Source organism: Paramormyrops kingsleyae, chromosome 1 (genome assembly GCF_048594095.1).
Source record: "Paramormyrops kingsleyae isolate MSU_618 chromosome 1, PKINGS_0.4, whole genome shotgun sequence".
Lineage (NCBI taxonomy): Eukaryota > Metazoa > Chordata > Actinopteri > Osteoglossiformes > Mormyridae > Paramormyrops > Paramormyrops kingsleyae.
In genome coordinates, this window is record NC_132797.1 from 26,928,212 (window position 1) to 26,949,790 (window position 21,579).

The 21,579-nt window shown below is 39.8% G+C and overlaps 2 protein-coding genes across 10 annotated transcripts; one reads left to right on the top strand and one right to left on the bottom strand.

The window, feature by feature from the left end:
* Positions 1-505: 505 nt before the first annotated feature.
* On the top strand, positions 506-12,596 carry ociad1 (OCIA domain containing 1). The gene is made up of 8 exons (XM_023823414.2): positions 506-662; positions 1,290-1,374; positions 1,552-1,605; positions 1,690-1,737; positions 4,450-4,570; positions 5,501-5,721; positions 6,357-6,515; positions 12,295-12,596. Exons 1-8 carry the CDS (start codon positions 600-602, stop codon positions 12,330-12,332), a joined length of 789 nt encoding a protein of 262 aa, XP_023679182.1. The 5' UTR covers positions 506-599; the 3' UTR covers positions 12,333-12,596.
* Positions 12,597-13,859: 1,263 nt separating this feature from the next.
* Positions 13,860-20,691, bottom strand: ociad2 (OCIA domain containing 2). Of its 9 annotated transcripts, none has more exons than XM_023823456.2 (8): positions 20,674-20,691; positions 20,375-20,535; positions 19,627-19,745; positions 19,465-19,549; positions 17,440-17,493; positions 15,933-15,980; positions 14,592-14,742; positions 13,860-14,363 (listed from the first exon to the last, which is right to left on the bottom strand). In XM_023823456.2, the coding sequence occupies exons 3-8, from the start codon at positions 19,690-19,692 to the stop codon at positions 14,288-14,290; spliced, it is 480 nt and encodes a 159-aa protein (XP_023679224.1). In that variant the 5' UTR covers positions 19,693-19,745; positions 20,375-20,535; positions 20,674-20,691; the 3' UTR covers positions 13,860-14,287. The 9 variants fall into 9 exon arrangements, with proteins under 9 accessions (XP_023679224.1, XP_023679231.1, XP_072568756.1 ...); XM_023823463.2 differs by lacking the exon at positions 20,674-20,691 and having other exon boundaries at positions 13,860-13,963; positions 14,312-14,363; positions 20,375-20,611; XM_072712655.1 differs by lacking the exon at positions 20,674-20,691 and having other exon boundaries at positions 13,860-13,963; positions 14,288-14,363; positions 20,375-20,611.
* Positions 20,692-21,579: the final 888 nt, after the last annotated feature.

The window sequence follows — 21,579 nt, forward strand, 5'->3', positions numbered from 1 at the left end:
CTCAGCATCTTGAGTACATTTTTGGAAAGTAGCAAATGTCATGTTTGGACAGGACCAAATCCTCTTAACACTGAAAAAGAAATGCCAACTATTCCACATTTATATAGTAATATTTTTGTGTTTGAACTTGAAGATAAAACGTTTATTAATGTCAATACCTGTAACTTTTTGTCTATTATTGTTAATATGATTTTTATACGGTTTGTAAGGTAAAAGATTGTAATAATTTAAATTACAATTATCTATTTAATGTGTAACTGTATGGATAGATGTGCCTTTTTAGTTATATGTCATTTTCTGTCTCTGTCATTTCTTAGTTTTCTATTTGGTTTGCTTTCAAACGTATATGACAATCCACAAGATCGTTTTGATGTAAACAGCACTCCACGCTATTACCCACCTTTAGAAAGCTCAGTTATGTCTCCAAAAACTTGTGTTGAAAAAATGTCCACCGTTCTAGGATCAGTATAAACATTATAATTCCCTATAGCTGTTTCGAGAATGTACTTCCGGGTTAAAAGTGCACTTCCTGCTCTCTGGAAAGGTTATTGGGATGTCGATGTGTTCTTAGTGAAGAAGTGTGTTTCATTACCCGAAACATGTCTCAGGATTCTTCGGGGTTTGCACCTTCCGAGCAACCACACGGGGTTTCTCCTCAGGCTGTAAGAAGATTTCTGTTTTGCATATTATGCCAGTTCTTTTTGTTTCCTCTTGTGTTTTTACACGACCAGTGTGCTGGTTAGACACGAGCTCAGTATTAATATTTAAATTGACAGCTGACTAGACAGTTCAGATATCTGGATGCATGAGAATATTAAGATGTCAACTAGCACGCTGTATTCAAAAATACAGCATCGTCAAATTTCGGATCCCTTAAGTTACCCTTAAGTTTCAGTATCTACCCTGCTTGCAAAAATGTGTAATTTAGCTGCCTTGCTATCTTATAAGTAATAAATGCAAGTAAGCCAGGCATACTTGTTTGTCTTTTTGGCTAGATGAAAAGGAGGCGCGTACTCCACTAACATGAATTATCGGAGATTCCTGCATCCTCTGTTGTTTCGTGCAATGCTTTTTATCTACTGGGGAACCCAAATATAAAATCTATCGTGGGAGATGTAGATAATCGGGGAAAATACATAGCATGGGGAACAAATAGTTTTAGCAGCACGCTTTTTCCAATTATAATCTATTTTTTAAACTATGCATTGAATGATTTTAGTGTGTTATATTATTATATTATATGGACAGTCAACTTGCAAGGACACACACCAGTTTTGCTTTTTGTCCAGAATCCAATAGGTCCAGCTTACGTTCTCACAGAAGATGAGAAAAGGATTCTGAAGGAGTGCAACCAGGAGAGCTTCCGCTACAGATGTATGTAAAAGCAGATTGAGCACTGCTCTAAAATGGTCGGTCCTACACTTTTGGGACCAGGGTGTAAGTTAGCATGTTAAAGTTGCAGGTGCATAAATCCGAAGCTGCTGCGTTTACCACGCATGTCCCATTGGGTGCATTGTGACCATCTCACGGCTTGCTGGTTTCCCCTTCCAGCTGGACCTATTGCGGTGCTCAGCATGGCCGCCACACACATGCTCATCGCCAGGGGTAAGCCCACACATCTTGCCACGGCGTGTCGGCAAGGCGTACCATGCCTCATTCTACACTCTTTCCTCTCCTGATGCTTCCTAGGCTTCCTCACTGCTTCCCCGAGGTTCGGCTCCCTGCCCAAGATGGCGTGTGAGTACTATAACAGCCTGGGGCATCTGATCTGATTTGAACCCTTCCATTCAAGAGACCAAAAATTCATCCCAGTTTTTCTGTTACTTTAAGAATGTTCATAGGGTATTTATCCATCCATCCAGGCATTCAACCATCTTCTTGCTGCTTTTCCTGGTCTGGGTCACAGGAAAGGCATGGAGCATATCCCAGGCTGTATAGGGCACAAGGCTGCAGTTATACCCTAGACAGGATGCTAGTTCACCACAGGGCACACACAATCACACACTATGGACAATTTATAGATGCCAGTTAGAATAGCTACATATCTTTGGACCGTGGGAAAAAACCAATGTACCCAGAGGAAACACTGTGCCACCCTTATATGATATTCAACTATCGTTAAGAAGAGTACATTTTTGATGTATTACGAAAATACTCTTCTAGTACAGAGGTCACTAACAAACGGACCGCGGTCCGAGTCCGGACCCAGAAGCTGCCCCATACGCCCGAGATATCCAGAACAGAAAGTTATGATTTAAAACCTGACAGGGCGCTTCTATTTTAAGCGGCGTAGCTTTTGTAGTCTTTTCGGTAGTGGTTTAGCTCTAGATCCACCGTTTCCCACACCAATGAACGTCAAACGCCTTTAACCGCCAAGCAAGACGTAATTAGGCGTATGCAGCCCTTTGTCTGCGCTAATGTGTCATTCGTGTTAATATCAGCAGCGAAGCTAACACCCGCAACCAAAAAGCCGTAATGTTCGTAACAGAGTGGCTGACTGTCCTGAAATTGTAAAGCTGAAGTTTTCAAACACAGTATGTTTTATATAACATGTTGAATATATAGACGTAGTTTATTGGTGATTGCATGTTCGTTGAAGTTTCCGCTTTTTAACAACTGTATAAAGTAATGTTATTTGTTATATAAATCAACTCAGGTTAAACAAAAATGTACGTTTTCAGGGTTGCCAAATCTTAAGCATCTGGCATATGACACTCACGCTTTCAGACTCATGCAGGACATCTTAAGGCAGATCTATATTATTCCATTATAAACCTAAAATTAGCTACATCAAAAGTGTATTTACACGGTTAAATATAAAGCAGACTATTTACAAGGTAAGAACTGTTACATATGTGTGCAGACAACTCGAACTGAAAATCTCACTCCAGCCAGTTGGCCGAAGTTCTATGTCACGTGACAATAAACTGAATTAATTTGATTTGACAGTCAGGTATTGATTACATGCAGTGTCGATACAACAAATAGGCTACTTAAATATATATCACATTAAATAATTAGACATTATGATCTTCTGGACTTTTGCTTCAAGAAATTTTCTCTAACTGGACGTCTTTAAATTTTAGTTGAATACCCCTGCTTTAGTAGATTTAAAGTGAATAAAATGAAAAATTGAAGTGCATTATACATACAGTGGTACCTCAGAACTCGAATTTAATCCGTTCAGAACTCCGGATCGAATACTAAAAAGTTCGAGTTCTGATTGAATTTTCCCCGTAATAAATAATGGAAAACCAATTAATTGCTTCCCGGCCCCAAAAAATTACACCTAAATATGTTTTTTTTTTAGCATTTAAACACAAAATGAACCGGATAAAAGAAGAGCATATACTGTACTAAACACATATAAGCACATTTATCAAAACAGTAATTTTTAAAGTAAGAAAATAAATGTATCCAAACAATGTGTCCTGCCCCAATCGTACGCTCCTTCCGTGTGCCACGCCCCCTCCTTAATCCCGTGTGGAATCCCCGTGTGATCAGTTATTTCTGGTTGTCATTAGTCCTCTGTATTTAGTCCGTGTTTCAATTTGTTTCCCCAGTCTGGTCATTGTATTGTCCGTCTGCGTTTTGCCTGCCTTACCTGTAATTAAACCCTGTATTCCCCGATACCCTGACATCTGCGCCTTTGTCTCCGTTCCATCCCCACTGGGCACGACAATATTATTATAATTAAACGTATTAATGGTTTATTATTAATATTAAAATAATTAATTTGAAATCTTTATTTTAAAATGTGTTTTATTATACAATAATAATTACTGTTACTGTCTATCATTGTCTAAATGTATTTTTACTGTCTAAATATATGTATTCAGCTAGTGTAAACATGCAGGATGCTATCACAGCGAATGCCAGGCTGGGACTGAAGCTTTACCCTTTGTTTCTGCTGAGAGACGTGCCGCGTGACTCATTTCCCTGCGCGTACAAGTTCTTAGGTCGGCGTTCACGGTTCGACTTCTGAGATTCAGATCGAGTTATACAGTAGGTAATTTTTTTTCGAACTGGTTGGTTCGACTTTTAAGAAATTCGAGTTCTAATGAGTTTGAGAACTGGGGTACCACTGTATTTCATATAACACTGCAAGGTTAGCTGGGACATAGTTATCTAATAAGGTCACGAAAACCACCGTCTGTACAGCTCTGCACAGGCGTAACCACTGTGAGAGCAACTGGATGGAGTCAGTTTCTGAAAAAAGCTCATGAGGAGTTTTCACACTGCATTCTGTTTTCTGATTTTATCAAACGGATCACAGTAACCTGAATTGAATACACAATTCCTCATGCAAAACTAAAACAGCTCATCACAACTGTAGCCCCATATCTGCCATGAAACATGGTCATGATTGAATAAGACTGCGGAGGTGCTTTTTAAGCAGGAAACTGGGATGACAATTCGCCCACCAGCAGTAAACTTGTATACCTGCAGTCGCCGGCATCTGTGGTTTCATGGCGGGAAAGATCTCCTACATGAAGACGTGCCAGGAGAAGCTGAAAAACTTGGAGAATTCCCCTCTCGGAGAAGCCCTCCGTCAGCGGCAACACGGCCAGTCAGTACCACCCACCTACACCCCTTCTGTCATCACTTGGTACTGCACGCAGCAAAACTCAGAAATCACACCACCTTTTTTTTTTTTGCGCTAAAAACCCGGCACATAGGACTGGCCCGCTATCTACCCCGACCACTTTGTTTACATTGTTTACCATGTTTACATTGGAATACATATTGCACCTTTCCATGTATTTATTGTATAACTGCATTTACACCTTAAATTATACTTGTACTTCTGATGTGTGTTTTGTGGAAATATGTGTTGAGCAGAAGGACACACAGAGTAAGAGTTTCATTGCATAGTAGAACTGACTGTTTACTCTGCACATGACAAAACTCCTGAGTCTCCAACATTATCGGTCGTGTACATATTTGAATTCCGGGGATGCACAGATTGATTCTTTTTCTTGAACCTGACTTGCTGGTACCAATCCGGGCTGATTTCTGATTTTCTTAATTTAATAATAATGAGATTTTTTTTTATGTTTCATAAATGAACTTCACTTTCTGAGAGCAAAATATTTAAAATAACCTTTTCAAATAAAAACAGCTCTGCATGTGTCAAATTAAATTGGTCATTCCAAATGTTTTTGGGATAGTTCTCCATGGAGATTTAAGATGTCCATCCCACACTATAAAGAATCTCTAGACAACAAGCATGTTACCCGTAAGTGTTTTACCTCACCTATCATGGAATGTTAGTGGGTGAAGGGAAAGTGAGGGGCGGAGGACACAACTGTGGATGGAAACTGAGTCGGGACAGAAAGTAACATGGTAGGTGGTAAACTACTAGACGGCTCATAAAATCGCCCATATTGCCCATTTCAGCTCACTAGCCAGTGGATCGGTGTGTAGTTAGTGAATTGCTGCTATGATAGGAGTGTGGGTGGATCTGATGGTTGTGCTCATACTGTGGTCTTTGGGCTAGGTTTGCAAGTCGGAATCAGTCAGAGCCAGGGCCCCCTGACCAGCCTGCCTTTGAGCCGGTCTTCCAGCCTTCAGTGGACCTCCCTGGGACGCCAGAATCCTTCCAAAGCAGCTCTTCCTACAGCGAAATACCCACCTATGACACATACCAGCCTGCCCCCTTCAGCTCTACCCTCAGCGAGTCAGCCCCCACTGGCGTGAGCGACCATATCAGTGCACAAGGTAGAGCCCATGAATGTTTGCTGCTCAGCCAAGACGCTGACCAAGGTGATGCAGGAGTGAATTTGTCTTGCATTAGCAGAATACTATTTCTAGAATAAAAATGTTGGTGTAAATTGCAGGCCGTTCCGCACACGCAGTTACTCAGCTTTTGTTGTACGTTTCATTCCAAATCTGATAACGTTTGAGTTGCAGAACTGTCTGCTGATCTGAAGCAAATGGGTTTAATGTTGATGAATGACTTTTGTTAATTGCATTTAAATCTGAAATTAAAATGTCTGAGTTGGCAAACTTAATCTTAATCAGTTCCTGGAGAGCTGTTTGTCGTCCATCTGGGAAAAAGCTCAGGTAGGGGGTCACTTAAAGCCCGTGACCCACACTTCCTTCTAAAATTGTTAGGTGACAGATGGCTTCAGGAGAAGCAGCCAGTCACTCTGTAGATTTTTACTTCACATCTGGCCTCCCCTTGTGGATGGATTAGGAGGTGAAGTAAAATTTAATCTTGAGAGGTCATTAGAGTAGCAGGACAAATGCTTGACACTCATTGAATCCATGAAAAGCCAGGAGCTGCTGTTAGGTCTGTTAATTGATCACATCCTTCTGACAACCTGCCCCCCCCCCCAACTCCTCACATCCAGCCACAAACCTGCCTAACGAGGAGGAAGAACCCAAGAGGAGAAGGATCCGATATGAGGAGCTGCGTAGCCGAAACCGGGAGAACTATGAGGTCATCATGAACCAGAAAGCTGAGGCAGCCATCAAGCCCACCGCTGAGAAGGTGCCCCCCAAGAAGGAGGGTAAGTCCATGTGCCAACTGAAGGTGGCTGGTCTGACAATATTCATTCCCTCAAAAAGGCATAGGAGACCTCTGCTTACCAGAAAGAAGGTACAGCTGCATAACTAGATGCAGAACTGACAGAACTCATGAATTACACAATAATGTTAAGCAAACCTTGTCATTATATAGTCTAATTTTAGCTGCAGTATTCTAACATAGCTATAGGCCAGAGATCGTGCAGTTTGTAGTCCTGGAAAGTGGGGCATTGCAGTGGTTTTTTTCCTGGTTCCTGATCACATCTGGATCACAGCTGATTTGGCAAGACTGAAAATGAAGCTATCAGAATAAGGAGTTGGCAGTGGAGCACTCTGCATGCTAATGCATAGCAATCTGTACACGTGGTTTCTAAGGGAGCTCATTTATAAAAATGTTCATACATTCTTGCAGAAGAATGTACATATCAGAGCATGTGAGTGGAGCGTGAGCGAGGAGCGGAGCGGGCGGAATTTGGTCAGAGCGCGGAGCGGCTTTTTAATTAAGGCTGGAGAGGTCGCTTTGTCTCGCTCCAATTTCGCTCCGATACCGCTCACACTACGATTCTGAGGCGTGCCCAAATCTACCCAGAATTCATCTGTACAATTATCAAGATCTGTTACACAAATTGGAACGAGATAGAATTTGCAAAATATTTCACAAAGGAAACTGATAAATCATACAAGTGTACTATTCTTATCAAACATATAGATGACAATAATGTACAGCAAGAACAACAATGTGGTGAAACTGTTTCAGTGAGTAAAGATTCACTTTGGAATCACTTTTCTCAGAAACATGAGTGTGCTACGCGAACAGGCGGAAGCCAGAGCAAAACGCGAGCAAGTTTTATAATATGGTTGTAGCATATCAAGTCTATAAAGTAAATTAAAGTATAAAAGCCCTATAAATTAAATATTGGTAATCAAATAAATTTGTTTTGTCATTCAAAGTAGGTCTAATAGGATTTTTTTAAATTTCACGTAACGCTGTCAGTGAAATTTTATTTTACAGAGAGACGCAGCAGCAGCATCAACAGAAAAAAATTGAGGAATTTAAAACATGCCTGTATATTCTTTAGGCTATTAAGCCCACTGATTCCTTTATTTTTAAGCCTATTTTTGTGTGGAATGCCATTGCTAAACCTGTCCGTTGTTGCTTATATGTTGCCTAAAAATATTTTCTGTTCTGACTGGCAATGTTCCCGTTGCTCATATTTCTTTATGATATAAGGCTTCGGTTTAAGGTGACATTTGTTAGGCATGCAGATTATTTGTCTCTCTTTTAAATTGGAGCGAGCGGGGAGCAATTTGACTGGAGCAGGAGGAAATTTTAGTGGAGCGAGGAGCGGTGTTGAGTGGAGCGGCTTAGTGCGAATTATGTCACTCACTTACACGGGTATATTTTAAAACGTACCTTTTTCTATACGTCTTGGGCTTTTGTCCACACGTAAACCGTGTCTCAGGTCACTGAAAACGGAGCTTTTGCAAAACTCCATCCAAGGTGAAAATTTTAAGAAACTCCGTTTTCAGTGTCAACATGTAGACAGGGAAAACAGAGTTTGTCCACTTTGTTTAACGTCAGAGCGTACACTGTTTGCTGTAGGCCTATACATTAGGCGATTTTGAGCAATGGCGGACTTAGCCGAAATAGTGCTTGTGCTAACCTTGCCGACAGGACTTCTTACATGTGTACAGATAAATGTTGAGGCACTCTTGCATTATATTGATCAACACAGGCGTCGGAATGTGCACCATGGTTTTCAACTTAACAGGACTGGCATTTGGGCTTCTGATTGGCTAACATGGCAGTACAGTTAGAGTTATAATGCCGCCTGTTGTTTTGGCGTGCTTTTGCAAGCGCATTTTAGCGGTTTCATGTAGACGGAAATTATTTAGAAGACAATGGGCCTCATTCACCAACCGTTCTTACGAACAAATTTGTTCTTAAACCCCACGTACGCACTTTTTTACGAAGATTCTGACATTCACCAATGTTTTCTTATCTGAATTTGTAATTGGCTAAGAACAGAATCTACGCACACTCAAGACTATTCGTCATACCTGTTAAGTTTTGGATTTGAAAATAAGGGAAATTTTCCGGCACACGCTGCGAGCCATCCCACCACCCCAACCACGCTCCAGTATCCCTTACATTTTAAGACAGGTGTACAAGAAATCTAAAATAACCACTTGTCATTTGCATTTTATTTTCATTACACATTTTCTTTTAATTTCTCATGTTCACTCATGTGGCTCCCTGGCATTCACTAATGACTTATTATACAGATTTGTTGCAGACTTTGTATCCTTGTTGAAGTCGTCACAGAAGGTGAAAGTAACGTTGTTTTTGGCACACAGCATTGCCATTTTAACCTCCGCATTTATGATCTGGTTAATGTTGTAAATTACTTGCAGACTACTGCAGGTGGCAGTTCTCGCGAGGCTACTGACAGTTCAGTTTGGAGAGGCAGAGGAATTTTTTTTAAGTGATATTATAATACGGGAGATTTACGGAAAAATACTAATACGGGAGGACGGCGGGAAAGAGGGGTAAAATACGGTAGTTTCCCGGCCAAAACGGGAGACTTGACAGCTATATGCTATTCGTATGCACATTTGAGTAATGATAGTTTGTTCAAAATAATCGGTTATCGCAGTTGTTTGTTCATTCTACAGTTCATAAAATGATAGTATTTGAATAATTTATAAAAGTAAAACATAAAAAATAATTTTAAAGTGTAAAAATTATTTTCATGGTAGTAACGGCGATCGTGCGGATTATAAATAGGTCTGTTTCTGCGCATTAGGCTTGCTATCAAAATGGCATTTATGTTACTTCTTGAAGAGCTTGCCAGTCGTGCTCTGAGAAGGAAACGCATGTTTGAAGATCATTTAGATTTATTTGGCACACAGCGTTCACAGAGAATTATAGTGATACCTTTCCATGTATCAGCTTTCTTGGGGGCTTTATATCCACTGGTTACGCTAAATAACGTGTATATTTGCATTTACACCCTGTACAGTAAAATCTAGTTATAACGGACTTCAAGGGACCTGGTAAAACAGTACGTTATATCCAAAGTCCGTTATATCCAGAGTTGCTGTATGCCCAGAATACAACTGCAGGACACCATTTACTCATGCCACTTTGGGGGTTAGGGTTTTAGAGGTTTTTTGGGGGTTAGGGTTAGAGTTTTACGGGTTTTGGGGGGCTATTGATTAGCACTACGGTAGCTTTACTCTACAAAGTAGCTCAACTCGTTTCAGATCAGCGACCAATCGGTCATTTAGAGACAGGCATGCATTCTACAGCAGGGATGCCTTTTTCGGCATAACAGCCCTACAGTCTCATGTCCTTTTATGGGAAATTGCAGGGCGTTTCCCTATGCTAATTAGGACAAACTGGCACCCGCTTTCAGTTACGAAGACGTGAGATTCACCATTCTTAAGAACAAAGGTGCGAACAATTCTGCTACTTAAGAACACGTCATGAATCCGACATAAGTTGTTCTTAACGAATTTCGTAGGAACAAGTTTAAGAGAATTCTTAAGAAAATATTGGTGAATGAGGCCCAATGTTCGTGTGGACGGGGATTTTTTTTAAACGGAGGAAAAACACCGTTTTAAAATATTCCCGTGTATGTGTGGACAAAGAATTAGAGCGGAGGAGCGGGCGGAGCCAACAGCCTCGTAAGCAAGGAGCGAAAATTCTCACCGCTCCACTCCACTCACATACTCTGGTACATATATATGAAAACCCAAATGTTCGTACAAACCATAAAAGATATTTATAAAACGTTGCGTAAACCAAGGTATGCATCTCACTGGTTTATAAATTATCGTAGAAGCATATGCAGGTGCGCACGCTTATCCCCATTCCCACTCAGAAATTACCATAAATTGGCAATGCATATTAACCATGTGCATATACTGTGCTTGTAATGAATGACATTTCAGAGATAACAGCCAAAAACAAAGGAATTCTTCAGAATGTGAAGTGAAGACTTGTGTCCGAGGTGGAATGCCAAACCATTTTATTTGGTAGTACATCAGCTGGAGTCACAAACAAAAAAAAAATGTGACAGCTGCTGTTAATGTGGTCAGCTCAACAAGCCAGACAATGATGGGAAAAAAAAATGGGCAGCTTCTCAACGTGGTTGGTGAAGTAGTGTTAATAGCCAGCGCTTAAGGGGGACTGCTGTCTCTTGTGTGAAGTACATGTACGTATAAATCAAAGGAAAACGTGCGTATAAAAAACCCTGGCATACATCTCACATTATATACTGTATATGCATGGATCCAGGTCAATGTGCAACATTTGTTAAAACCATGCTGGCATCTCAGATGAGTTGCGCGTTGATGGAATGAAACTAGTCTCTGTTAATTGTATGATGGTGCTCTTATTGCAATGTACATGTAGTCAATAGCACCGACAACACTATGAAACCCACAGAATGCATTGTAATGGTTGACTGTAGGTCGAAACTAGGGAAACTTAATATACTGTCTTGACAGTCAGTTAATACCAGCCACAGCTTGAGAAATGATGGAACTCAGTTTGGGCTAGGATATCCTTCATCAGTCAGTTAGTACCCACTGCTAAGTTCCTGTCGCCAAAAATCCAAGTGTTGTCGGTAGGCCTACTTAACGATGGACAGGAGCAGCATGATTTCTTAATGTAGATCATTCAGGAGCTGGGGCCAATTCATCACACAGTTCCATCAGAATTGCTCTTGGCAGTCTAAGATGACTGATAAGCCACAAATCATCACTGGAAAAATAATCATTGTGGTCTCTAGATTCTCCCTCCTTTCGTATTTGGCCGCACACAATGTCCTCTAAGAAAGCTAAATATGCTATGATACTATGTGTGACATAGTTACACACACAAACCTTTTTATACCTATTACATGAAGGTGCCTACTTAATTTGACTTTTCAGTACACACACCTCTTAACTTAGAATGTACGCAATAACCATACTGGTGTATATATATAAAGTCATTCATTTAAAACCATAAAACAAATGGTGAATGTTAATTGTATGTCAGATAGAATAGAAATATTTCTGCATTTATCAATGCACATTTCACCAAGCGCTAAAACTGTAGATGCAACCAGGATGCACATTTCTGTCTGATCCATAGATGTTGCTTTTTCTTCTATGTCCACATTCGTACGACTGCTCTGGAACATTTATCAGCGGGCAAACCTTTTGAGAATGTTTTTTTTATATATCCCAAAAGCTTTGTATGAATGTGCGTATGAATGTTCGTCTTTTTCCTTCGTACAAAGCTTCCATAAATGAGCTCCCAGCACTTTTCAATTTTCAGCTGCTGTTTTCATTCAGCCTGACAGAGGGCAGACTTCTGCTTGGGTTTTTGGGTTAATCTTTTGTAGTCTAAGGTTATAAAAGGAAACATGATCTCTGTGAAGAGGATTATGAAGTCATTCACCATCAGCTTTCTGTCTAGGAGAAAATCTTCTGCAGCATGCTGAAAGGTCAAAGATGGGCAATCATGCTATTACATTCACTGCTAAAGATGCCCCAACTTGCAGAATCACGTCAAATGTGTAGTAGTGTTCTGTGAATTATATCATGCAGCCCAGTGGTAAATACCACGAGTCCAGGTCATTTCCCTTCAAGCAAGTACCTGCTGCTTTGTTTAGCTGTTGGTGACCCACACAACACATCTGGTTCCTGCTTGGCTTGTGATGTAACAATAGCCACAGCCTGGTGACAGTGAGAATTTGTGTTTTCCAGCTAAGAAGAACATTTATGGAGATGCCTGGGAAGAATGAGACTGGCGACAGTGACAGAGTGACATCCAGCTCCTCTGCTCTCTATTGGCTCAGCAGATGTCTGATTGTATTTCTAAAAACCTGTCATTATGGTCTGTACCTTTCATATCTCTGCTTCAGACACTGTGCCATTCCACGGTGATCTTGGCAATCACACAAAAATACAGCCTCAGAACAAATCACTGTAGTGTCCTGCCAAGCCAGCCCTGAAATTTCTAGGTTAAAAATGTTTTAAATCTTCTCAATAAAGCTAATTCGCCAATGGATGCTGAAGCCAGTAGTTTTGTCAAACTGTGATATGAACATAGTGCAAAGGATGTGTGGAAGCTGAGCGAAGTTCTGTTGATGCAATGTAACTTCATGACCACAAGGGGTCAGGCTGTGGGTATTATATGTCAAGGGCACTTTTCAACCACACCAGGTTCCATACTTTTGGTACTTCAAGGTAGGTTTTTCACTACCATAAAAACTGGTACTGGCGCTAAATGATATCACGATGCAAAGTGGGATATTTTGTACTGAGTTAGAATGGCTATAGCATATTATAAGGCTGGGCAATGTCCGATAATATCAACACAGCATGTTATGCACATGCAATTCTTACATCGTTAGTCAGCTAAAGATCAGCCTTTTTCTTACCTTCTATTCTGTACAGACATTATAGCACAGGGAGTTTAAACTTCACAAATTTTTTTAACTGTCATAGCAAAACAATTTAACAAGCTTTGCTATTTTAATTATTGCCAATTTTCTTTTCAAGGATATCTAGTATATGTTTAAACATTGGTTTAAAGTTTACCTCCGCTGCTTTTCCATAAGCACTGCGTGTGTTCTCCAAGTCTATCATAATGATTTTACCCTTGTGGTTTAAATCACTGCTAAATGGGTTAAGAAATTTTTGCTTTATAAATACCCCAAAATTTAGTACAAAAATCACATATATTGATATTTAAAATGTTTCCAATACAGTGCTCTCTACAGAAGAGGATTAGGGCCACCATGAAAATATTTTAATTCTGACTAATTTCAGAATTCTGAGTTTAGAAAAAAAGTCAGAATTCTGACAAAGTCAGAATTCAAATAATATTTTCATGGTGGCCCAAATCCTTTTCCGTAGCTCTCCTAGTATATTACACAAAATATTTTATTTGTTGTCTTGTCAACCTGATCTTGTATCTGTTCTTCCAACCAGATTGCAGTTTAACCTTGAGTCTCTTCATTTGTCCACGCATTCATTATTTCGTTTATTGTCGTTTTCTGTGTTTGACGCAGATGATTTGCATAACCAAATCGACAAAGCATTTCAAGACCCACCCCAAATTACCGTAGTAGTACTCCACTGGGTTTGGCACTTTTAAGTACTAGAATTTTTTGTACTGGAAAAAAATCAGTGGAAAAGTACCATACCAAAAGTCCAGTACCTGGGGTGGTGTTAAAGTGCCCTTTTTTGAGATATACCAAGAACGGTTTTCTCTTTGAATATCTTTCTCCTACGGGTTAATTCAAAAGAATGAGTAGACATAAATGAACGATGTACGAAAATTCAGATTTATTAGTATTTTTGGTATGCATCACTCTTGAGAAAGATGGAAAACTGATGGACTGACTCCAGAGACTCAGGTGGGGGTTCACTGTGAGGAGGTGAAAACACTTCTTTAGGATTATCACTAAGCAACATCCATCAATGACCAACAGACCTTGGTGAAGATGAATTTGAAGACAGGAGTTCCGGGCAGCAGGACAGATATACATAATGAAATGCTAAGGCAGAGGTACTCAAACTGCTGGTAGAGCTTGAAAAATAATTGAATACCCCTGAGATAAGGGTATTAAGATTGGACAATACTCCTGAACAGCAATTTTTCAAAAACTGGGAGAAATCCACAATTATATTACAGTATTACTTGGACTATTGGTGTGGTATGTAATAAGTAAGTTTGTGGGTGGGTATTCACTTATGTTTGGTTGGGTGTTACCACCTTAGGCCTGGGTTTTGGACACTTGCACTCTTCACAAACATGGTGGCAGTGTCTAAAAACAACAGGGCTCAGTCATGCATGTTTACTCACAGTTTACATACAGTTTCTACATTCATGCAAGTATACTGTACCATTAATAGACATTATTGTAATGCTATTCAATTTCTAAACTACAGCAAACCTGGTCTATCACATTAATAATATATCTGAAATTACTCGAATAAATCAAATTAAGTGCCTTTCTGAAAAGTACAAAGACAAAGGTCTTAACATCTCTCACCTCTTGTGTGCTGGACAGCGTTCCCAAAAGCCACACATGAACCCTGGGCCAAAGCGATACTGGGGAAACTCAAGCCCACGTGTGTGGAACTTCTCTCTGCAGGTACTGACATAGGAAGCCTTTCCTGCTGCAAACCCCAGAATGCCAGCCACTGGAAAAAAAGATCAGAAGTCATCTAAGCACACATATTCAGTCTAGCACGTGGCTGTCAGATGGTTTATCGAAGCCGTGCTTTGACGTAGCAGGTGTCTGAGACCAGTTCTCATTTTGCTGGGCCTGGAGGTACTACATGAACACGCAGAAAGGGATTTTCATCAGTACTGACCCAAGCTAAAGCTGTGGAACAAAGCAGAATGTCTCAGAACCTCCTACCTATCCACTCAATGGATGGATGGATTTTTAACCAGGGCTGTGTAGAGGGAGAGTCAAAACATTTTAGTGGATTATCCCCCACTAAATTACTAGATTTAGGGAATGTTAACAGAAAAGGCTAAAATACTGGATAAAGTTAGCAATATAAAACATTGACCACAAGCAGCTTATTAATTGTAAATTCTGTCCAACGTGGTGTAATTAGAGAAAGAAGGCTTCTAAACATTTTTTGAAGAACGGTGAGTTAAATATTACTTAATATAATATTAAATATAATAATGGATTATGTGATCAACTGAATTTTGCTAGTTAACATTTGCTAGCTTTTCTCTGTTATCTTTCATAAATAAATAAATTTTATTTTTTTGCAATTTTTAGGTACTGTGAAATTTCTCCAGTGATTTGTCTTTTCTTCATATCACTGGAAAAACTACAATTTGTACACCTTTCCTCAGTTATTACAGTATTACTGAATTACAAAAATTAAAGAAATGTTAGAACATTTATTCTAATATGAATTTTGAAAGGTTCCTTAACTTAACCTCTCTAAAATTCTACCAATAAACATTAAAACATGATTGCACTTGACTGCCATGCAAGTTTAAAAACATAGTAAAAAATAAAATTGAAAAACAGCAGCAACATCCTTTAACAATGGCAAGCATAAAATATGTCAAGACAGGTAACCCTAGCTGTTAATAGTACCAAATTTTACTTTACATAAATATTGTAAATCAGTGCATTTATTGACTATAAAATTGCCAAAAAATAATCACTGTTCCATTAGAATGGCCTGCCAAGCACTTCCTGGAACTATTTTAAGTCTATTTGAACCACGTGACATTTTGAACTTTGTTGACATGACACACTCTGCATGTCTCTGAATTTTACCAATTCCACAGGGAAATTCATTGAACCAATGAATTACCCAACACCACAGAATTCACTGTATGGGGTCTAGGTACTTACATGCAAGCTTGGGGAAGGGTCCAAACCTCTTTGAAGATTTCAGAACACCTATCAGGAAAGAAAAGGATGAAATATGCAGAGAAGCTCATCTACAGTTTTGGCCAAAAGCTGAGAATGACAAGTATTGGTTTTCACATAGTTTGCTGCTTCAGTGGTTGTAGATCATTTTCTCAGATGTTTCTATGTTATACTGAAGTATAATTACAAGCATTCCATAAGTGTCAAAGGCTTTTATTGACAATTACATTACGTTTATGCAAAGAGTCAATATTTGCAGTGCTGGCTCTTCTTTTTCCAAGACCTCTGCTATTCGCTCTGGCATGCTGTCAATCAGTTTCTGGGCCAAATCCTGACTGATGGCAGCCCATTCTTGAATAATCAATGGAGTTTGTCAGAATTTGTAGGTTTTTGTTTGTCCACCTGCCTTTTGAGGATTGACCACAAGTTTTCAATGGTATTAAGGTCTGGGGAGTTTCCTGGCCATGGACCCAAAATGTCAATGTTTTGTTCCCCGAGCCACTTAGTTATCACTTTCGTCATATGGCACGGTGCTCTGTCATGCTGGAAAAGGCATTGTTCATCACCAAACTGTTCTTGGATGGTCCAATAAATGGTTGACTTAGGTGCAATCTTACAGAATGTCCTTGCCTGTGAAGTCCATTTTATGCAAAGCAATTATGACTGCATATTTCCATGCAGGTGACCATGGTTAACAGAGGAAGAACAATGATTTAAAGCACCACCTTCCTTTTAAAGCATCCAGTCTGCTATTCTAACTCAATCAGCATGACAGAGTGATCTCCAGCCTTGTCCTCATCAACACTCTCACCTGTGTTAACAAGAGAATCACTGCAATGATGTCAGCAGGTCTTTTTGTGGCAGGGCTGAAATGCAATGGAAATTGCTATGAAAATGAACTTAATCCCAAAAAAAATCAAAGAGGGACTTTTCATCTGATCACCCTTCATAACATTCTGGAGTATATGCAAATCGGCATCATAAAAACTGAGGCAGCAGACTTTGTGAAGAACAATATGTGTCATTCTCAAAACTTTTGGCCACGGCTGTACTACAAGCCCATACAACTGACTTACCCCATTTAATGAGATTTAAGGGCTTCAGTGGGGATGTTTTTAGACATGCTAAGGCAGGGGTGGCCAATCTTATCCGCAAAGAGCCAGTGTGTATGCAGGTTTTCACTGCAACTTCCTAATTAGGTCACTAATTAGAGGACTGATTGGCTGAAGAGTCCTCACACCTGGGTTTGAACAGCTGACCTAAAGGTTACCCCAAAAACCTGCAAACACACCGGCCCTTTGCGGATAAGATTGGCCACCTCTGTGCTAAGGAATCCTGCCAATGGTGTTTTCCCATTACTGATTTCTTAAGACTCCCTTTTGGGTAAAATTATGGAACAATTATGGAAAATCAGCTTCTTAATGGTTGATTCAAGTAGAAGGGCCAACCCATTAATGAGCAGGCTCAGCATGCCATTGGTTGGTCTTACCATTGTAGATGAGCCCTCCAGTGACAGCCATGCTGGCCAGGGACAATGGAAGAGCTGTGATGGGACCACAGTAATCATCAGGCTTCATAATTCATCATATACTCTAAAAACAACAAGCTCCTGAGATCCAGCAATTTACTTTTGTCCTCTCTAAAGTACATTATGTTTTGCCTCATATCTCTCTTACTATACATGCTACTCTATTAAGTCCTATTGATCCTTAAAGAGGACAGTCAGGCCTTTACGATGGCATCACATATGTGGGTGTGTGTTCCTCTTCCTGTCAAATATTTAATTATTATTAAACATTTCTCCCCCTGGATCCCAGGAGGATAGTTATTGTGAGGAATATCCTTAAAATGAGGTTCCAGCTGATTAGTGACGCAAAAGCATGGTGTCTTTGCCTAGTCAGGCCATATTTGCAGTGAATGAAGGGCAGTCAGCAGAATAGTGACTAAACTTCACTAAAGACTACCACTTCTCTGAGCAAGACAAGTGATTTGAATTGTGCCACTAAGACAACTACAAAGGTAAGTAAATTAAACAATAACTATGGAAGTAAATCTGTGTCATCAGAATTTGAATTTTATATGCCACTGAAATTCTAACGTTGAATATTTATGCATTGGAAATATGCATCGGAAATTCGATGGTCCGAATTCACATGCAAAAAAAACGAGGTTAAAAAATACAAAGACAACATTTCAATGCTGCTCCAATTCGACGGTTCGAATTCACATGCAAAAATACGAGTAAAAATACATCCGGGATACCAAGGCTAAGCAATCGAATCTGTGGCTGCGTTCGACTTGGGCTTAGGTCTGTCTGCAGCTGACGTGACAAGAGCATCTGGCTGCGGCTGCAGGGGTGGAGTATAAACTGACTGCAGCCAAGCCGGACAACTTCTACTCCTCATTGTGTGCGAGACCTGACTGCAATGGCCGCACTGCCAGAAGGGTGTAGATAAATCTGTACAAATATCACCTGCATGCACATTACTTTTTTTCCAATAACCAACTCCTGATACAAACTGTTAGCAGTGGAAAAAAATAAACTATTGTGTAGAGTGGCCCTGTGTAAAAAGAAAAAAGATCAAATACATGTATTTCAAGGAATGAAAGTTTGTACTGAGTAAAATGAATTTCTTACGTGAATGCCTTCTTCACAGACTCAACGATTAAAGAAATAAAGCAGCGCAACATTACAGTAACTAACAATAAATAAACCACTAACTTACGTGTACTTTTAGAGCATTCATATATTTTATTTAAACTTTATTTTACCAGGTAAATTAACTGAAAACCAGTTATAACTGCTTTGCGTGATATTCGGGAGAAATAGCAGATAACGCCTCGGAAGTTGTCGAAACTACCTGGGATACAAACGTCAGGACCGCAATGCATTGCTGTTGTGTTGTAAGCGGTTGCACGAAGTCGAACGCAGCCACAGATACGATTGCTTAGCCTTGGTATCCCGGATGTATTTTTACTCGTATTTTTAACCTCGTATTTTTGCATGTGAATTCGAACCGTCGAATTGGAGCAGCATTGAAATGTTGTCTTTGTATTTTTTAACCTCGCATTTTTGCATGTGAATTCGGACCATCGAATTTCCAATGCATATTTCCAATGCATAAATATTCAACGTTAGAATTTCAGTGGCATATAAAATTCTAATTCTGATGACACAGATTTACTTCCATAATAACATTTTATATAACGCATTGTGAACCTCTGGACCTCACCAGTTTTCATTTGTGACATTACCAATGTCACCAAAACCCACAGAATCCTACAGAGAAACATTTTCTTCTGTACCCTAAAACTGTGTGCGGTAAATATGACAGGCTGACCTAAACAGGAGTGGCAGTCATACCCCTGAAAGCCTAGCCAATAAAAACCCTGGTTTAAACAGCAGGGAGAGCATGGGGGGGAACCATTAAAGTAAACAGAAGTACTGAGAACCATGTGAATATCTGCATCTGAGCACGTGCATGTGCCTGAAGACAAATAAAGGAGCTGATACCTCTGTACCAGAAGCTTTCTTCCTGACATTCCTTTATGGTTTTCCACACCTCATCCCGGCGAATGTGCTGGTCTCCTGGATGACACTGTAACCCAAACAGAGCATTTACCTCCCTGACCAGCCTTCACACTCTAAAGCTCCCAGTAGTTCAGCTCCACTCACCTTCCCCTTGCAGCCATGGCCCTCCTTTTTTCCAGGGGTTTCCACAGTCACGGTGTTCTCAGACATTCTTGACTCTCCTGATCTCTCTCTTTCCCTCGTTCGCTGATCACCAGCTACGCCTGCTCAAATCAGTAAACAAGGCTATTCAAAAGCAGACAATTTCATTAGTTGAGAGGAAAGTCAAGGTCCAAAGTCCCATCGTCGGTACCTGGTCTATGTCATTAAAACAGCTCAGATTACCTAATATGCGCCTTCCCTGCGAATAATGACTTACTTTAAAACCTGCACGTTAACGGTATTATTTCGGAAACACGTAGGCGGCGCTCTTATAGACAAATGCTTATGTGAAAATCATTGGTGTCAGCGCCCTCTAATGGAGCATTTCACGATGAGCATTTATTTTTCCTCAGCGTTCAAACATCGAAATTTGTACTAATAAATTATGTTAGGCCGTTTTTATTTTTTGATTCTGCTTCTTTGTATTACACGATGTCTGTAGGGTTCCAGTACATAGTGATGGCAAATGTGTAAATTCCATGTAAAATTAACAGATACGTTGACGCAGTTTCTCGCTTAAAGTTCATGAACTATACACTAGTGTGCAGTGTAAAAAAGTCAGAATTACTGTTTCATAACTTATTCAATTATTCAGAAAGCTTTGTGGCGACCTGCTTTAGAGCGCACCAGATGTACAACCCGGCCTGGAAAGGAAAAATAACTAATAAAAACCAATCAACCAGCGGCGTACCTGAGATTACAGCCGACAGAGAAGATCCAGTTATAAAAGCAGAGTTTTATTCCCAAATCTCAATCCAAAATACAGTAGCAGAACGTCCGGCAGGCAACGCCAACGAAGACAATCGTAGGTCACAGAATTGATCGAACAAGTGCAACAAAGAGGAAACATACCTAAAACCAAGAGAAAACCGATAAATGAGGCGGAGGCCGTACATGGGGCGGAGCAGCCATGAAATAAATGTTCAATAGAGTAAGACGCAATAATGTGCAATACGTGACTGGAACCCAGGTCATTATACTAATACCTACAAGATTCATATGCGTGTGTGTGAGGCGGAACGAGAATGGGTATAGTTGAATGCCGGAGTAACAGTTAAATTGTTTAGGCTATTTGACAGGGAGAATAAGTTTTGGCTACAGATCCGTCTAACCATACTGGGAATTCCTGTAATATTAAATTAAATGTTTTGGATTCATCTTTGGACAGCTGAACTCTAATCGATTTATTCTGATGGTAATGGCCTTTCAGTTGATTGCTGAATGAAACGGACCAGTCCACGCCAGTTGAGATCAATCTATAACTTCTATTTGGCTGGAATTTCCACTAGGGAAAAATTCAGGTATTTTCAAAACAATTTAAATTACGCTCAAGGTTCTCTGCTTGAATACATTTCATAAATCCCATGTGTAACTGAATACATATGTAAAATTATATAGGTGCCCCACGCTGCCTAACAATATGTGCTCAGTTATGCACCAGCTCATATAATTGCTTCAATGAAACCTAATTGTTTTCTTAAATATCTTCAGCTCTGTTTCTCCCGAAGGCGGAAGTCTAATATTATTAGCACTGTTTTCTGTAGGGACACATCTTATTACAAATGTGTAAGATACATTTTCGTGCTGTTTGTAATGTAAAATCTTGAGATGTTCTCTTTATTTTGGCGAATGTGCCAGGCTAGCAATTTCGAATAGCCTTAACAAAAAAAAGTCGTCACCATCTACATTGCCCTTGTTGTGGACATTCTACAAAGCAGGTTGCGAAATACTTCAATGCCATTTTTATGCGTCAATCTATGTGTACACTACTGGTGTATTTATTTTCTTTAGAAGTGTAGCAAAGACCATATAGGAACAGATATGGAGACTAATCTAAACCCACCTCCCCGCCCACATACTTTTGAGAACATTTCCGTACACTGCGAATTCTAATAA

Excerpts from the sequence above, each read along its gene's own strand:
- ociad1 (XM_023823414.2), top strand. The coding sequence starts at position 600 with ATGTCTCAGGATTCTTCGGGGTTTGCACCTTCCGAGCAACCACACGGG. Across the intron at positions 663-1,289 it reads ACGGGGTTTCTCCTCAGGCT|AATCCAATAGGTCCAGCTTA; the intron begins GTAAGAAGATTT and ends CTTTTTGTCCAG. Across the intron at positions 6,516-12,294 it reads GGTGCCCCCCAAGAAGGAGG|CTAAGAAGAACATTTATGGA; the intron begins GTAAGTCCATGT and ends TGTGTTTTCCAG.
- ociad2 (XM_023823456.2), bottom strand. The coding sequence starts at position 19,692 with ATGTCTGAGAACACCGTGACTGTGGAAACCCCTGGAAAAAAGGAGGGC. Across the intron at positions 17,494-19,464 it reads AGAAAGCTTCTGGTACAGAG|CTCTTCCATTGTCCCTGGCC; the intron begins GTATCAGCTCCT and ends GTCCCATCACAG. Across the intron at positions 14,743-15,932 it reads ACCCTTCCCCAAGCTTGCAT|TGGCTGGCATTCTGGGGTTT; the intron begins GTAAGTACCTAG and ends CTTTTTTTCCAG.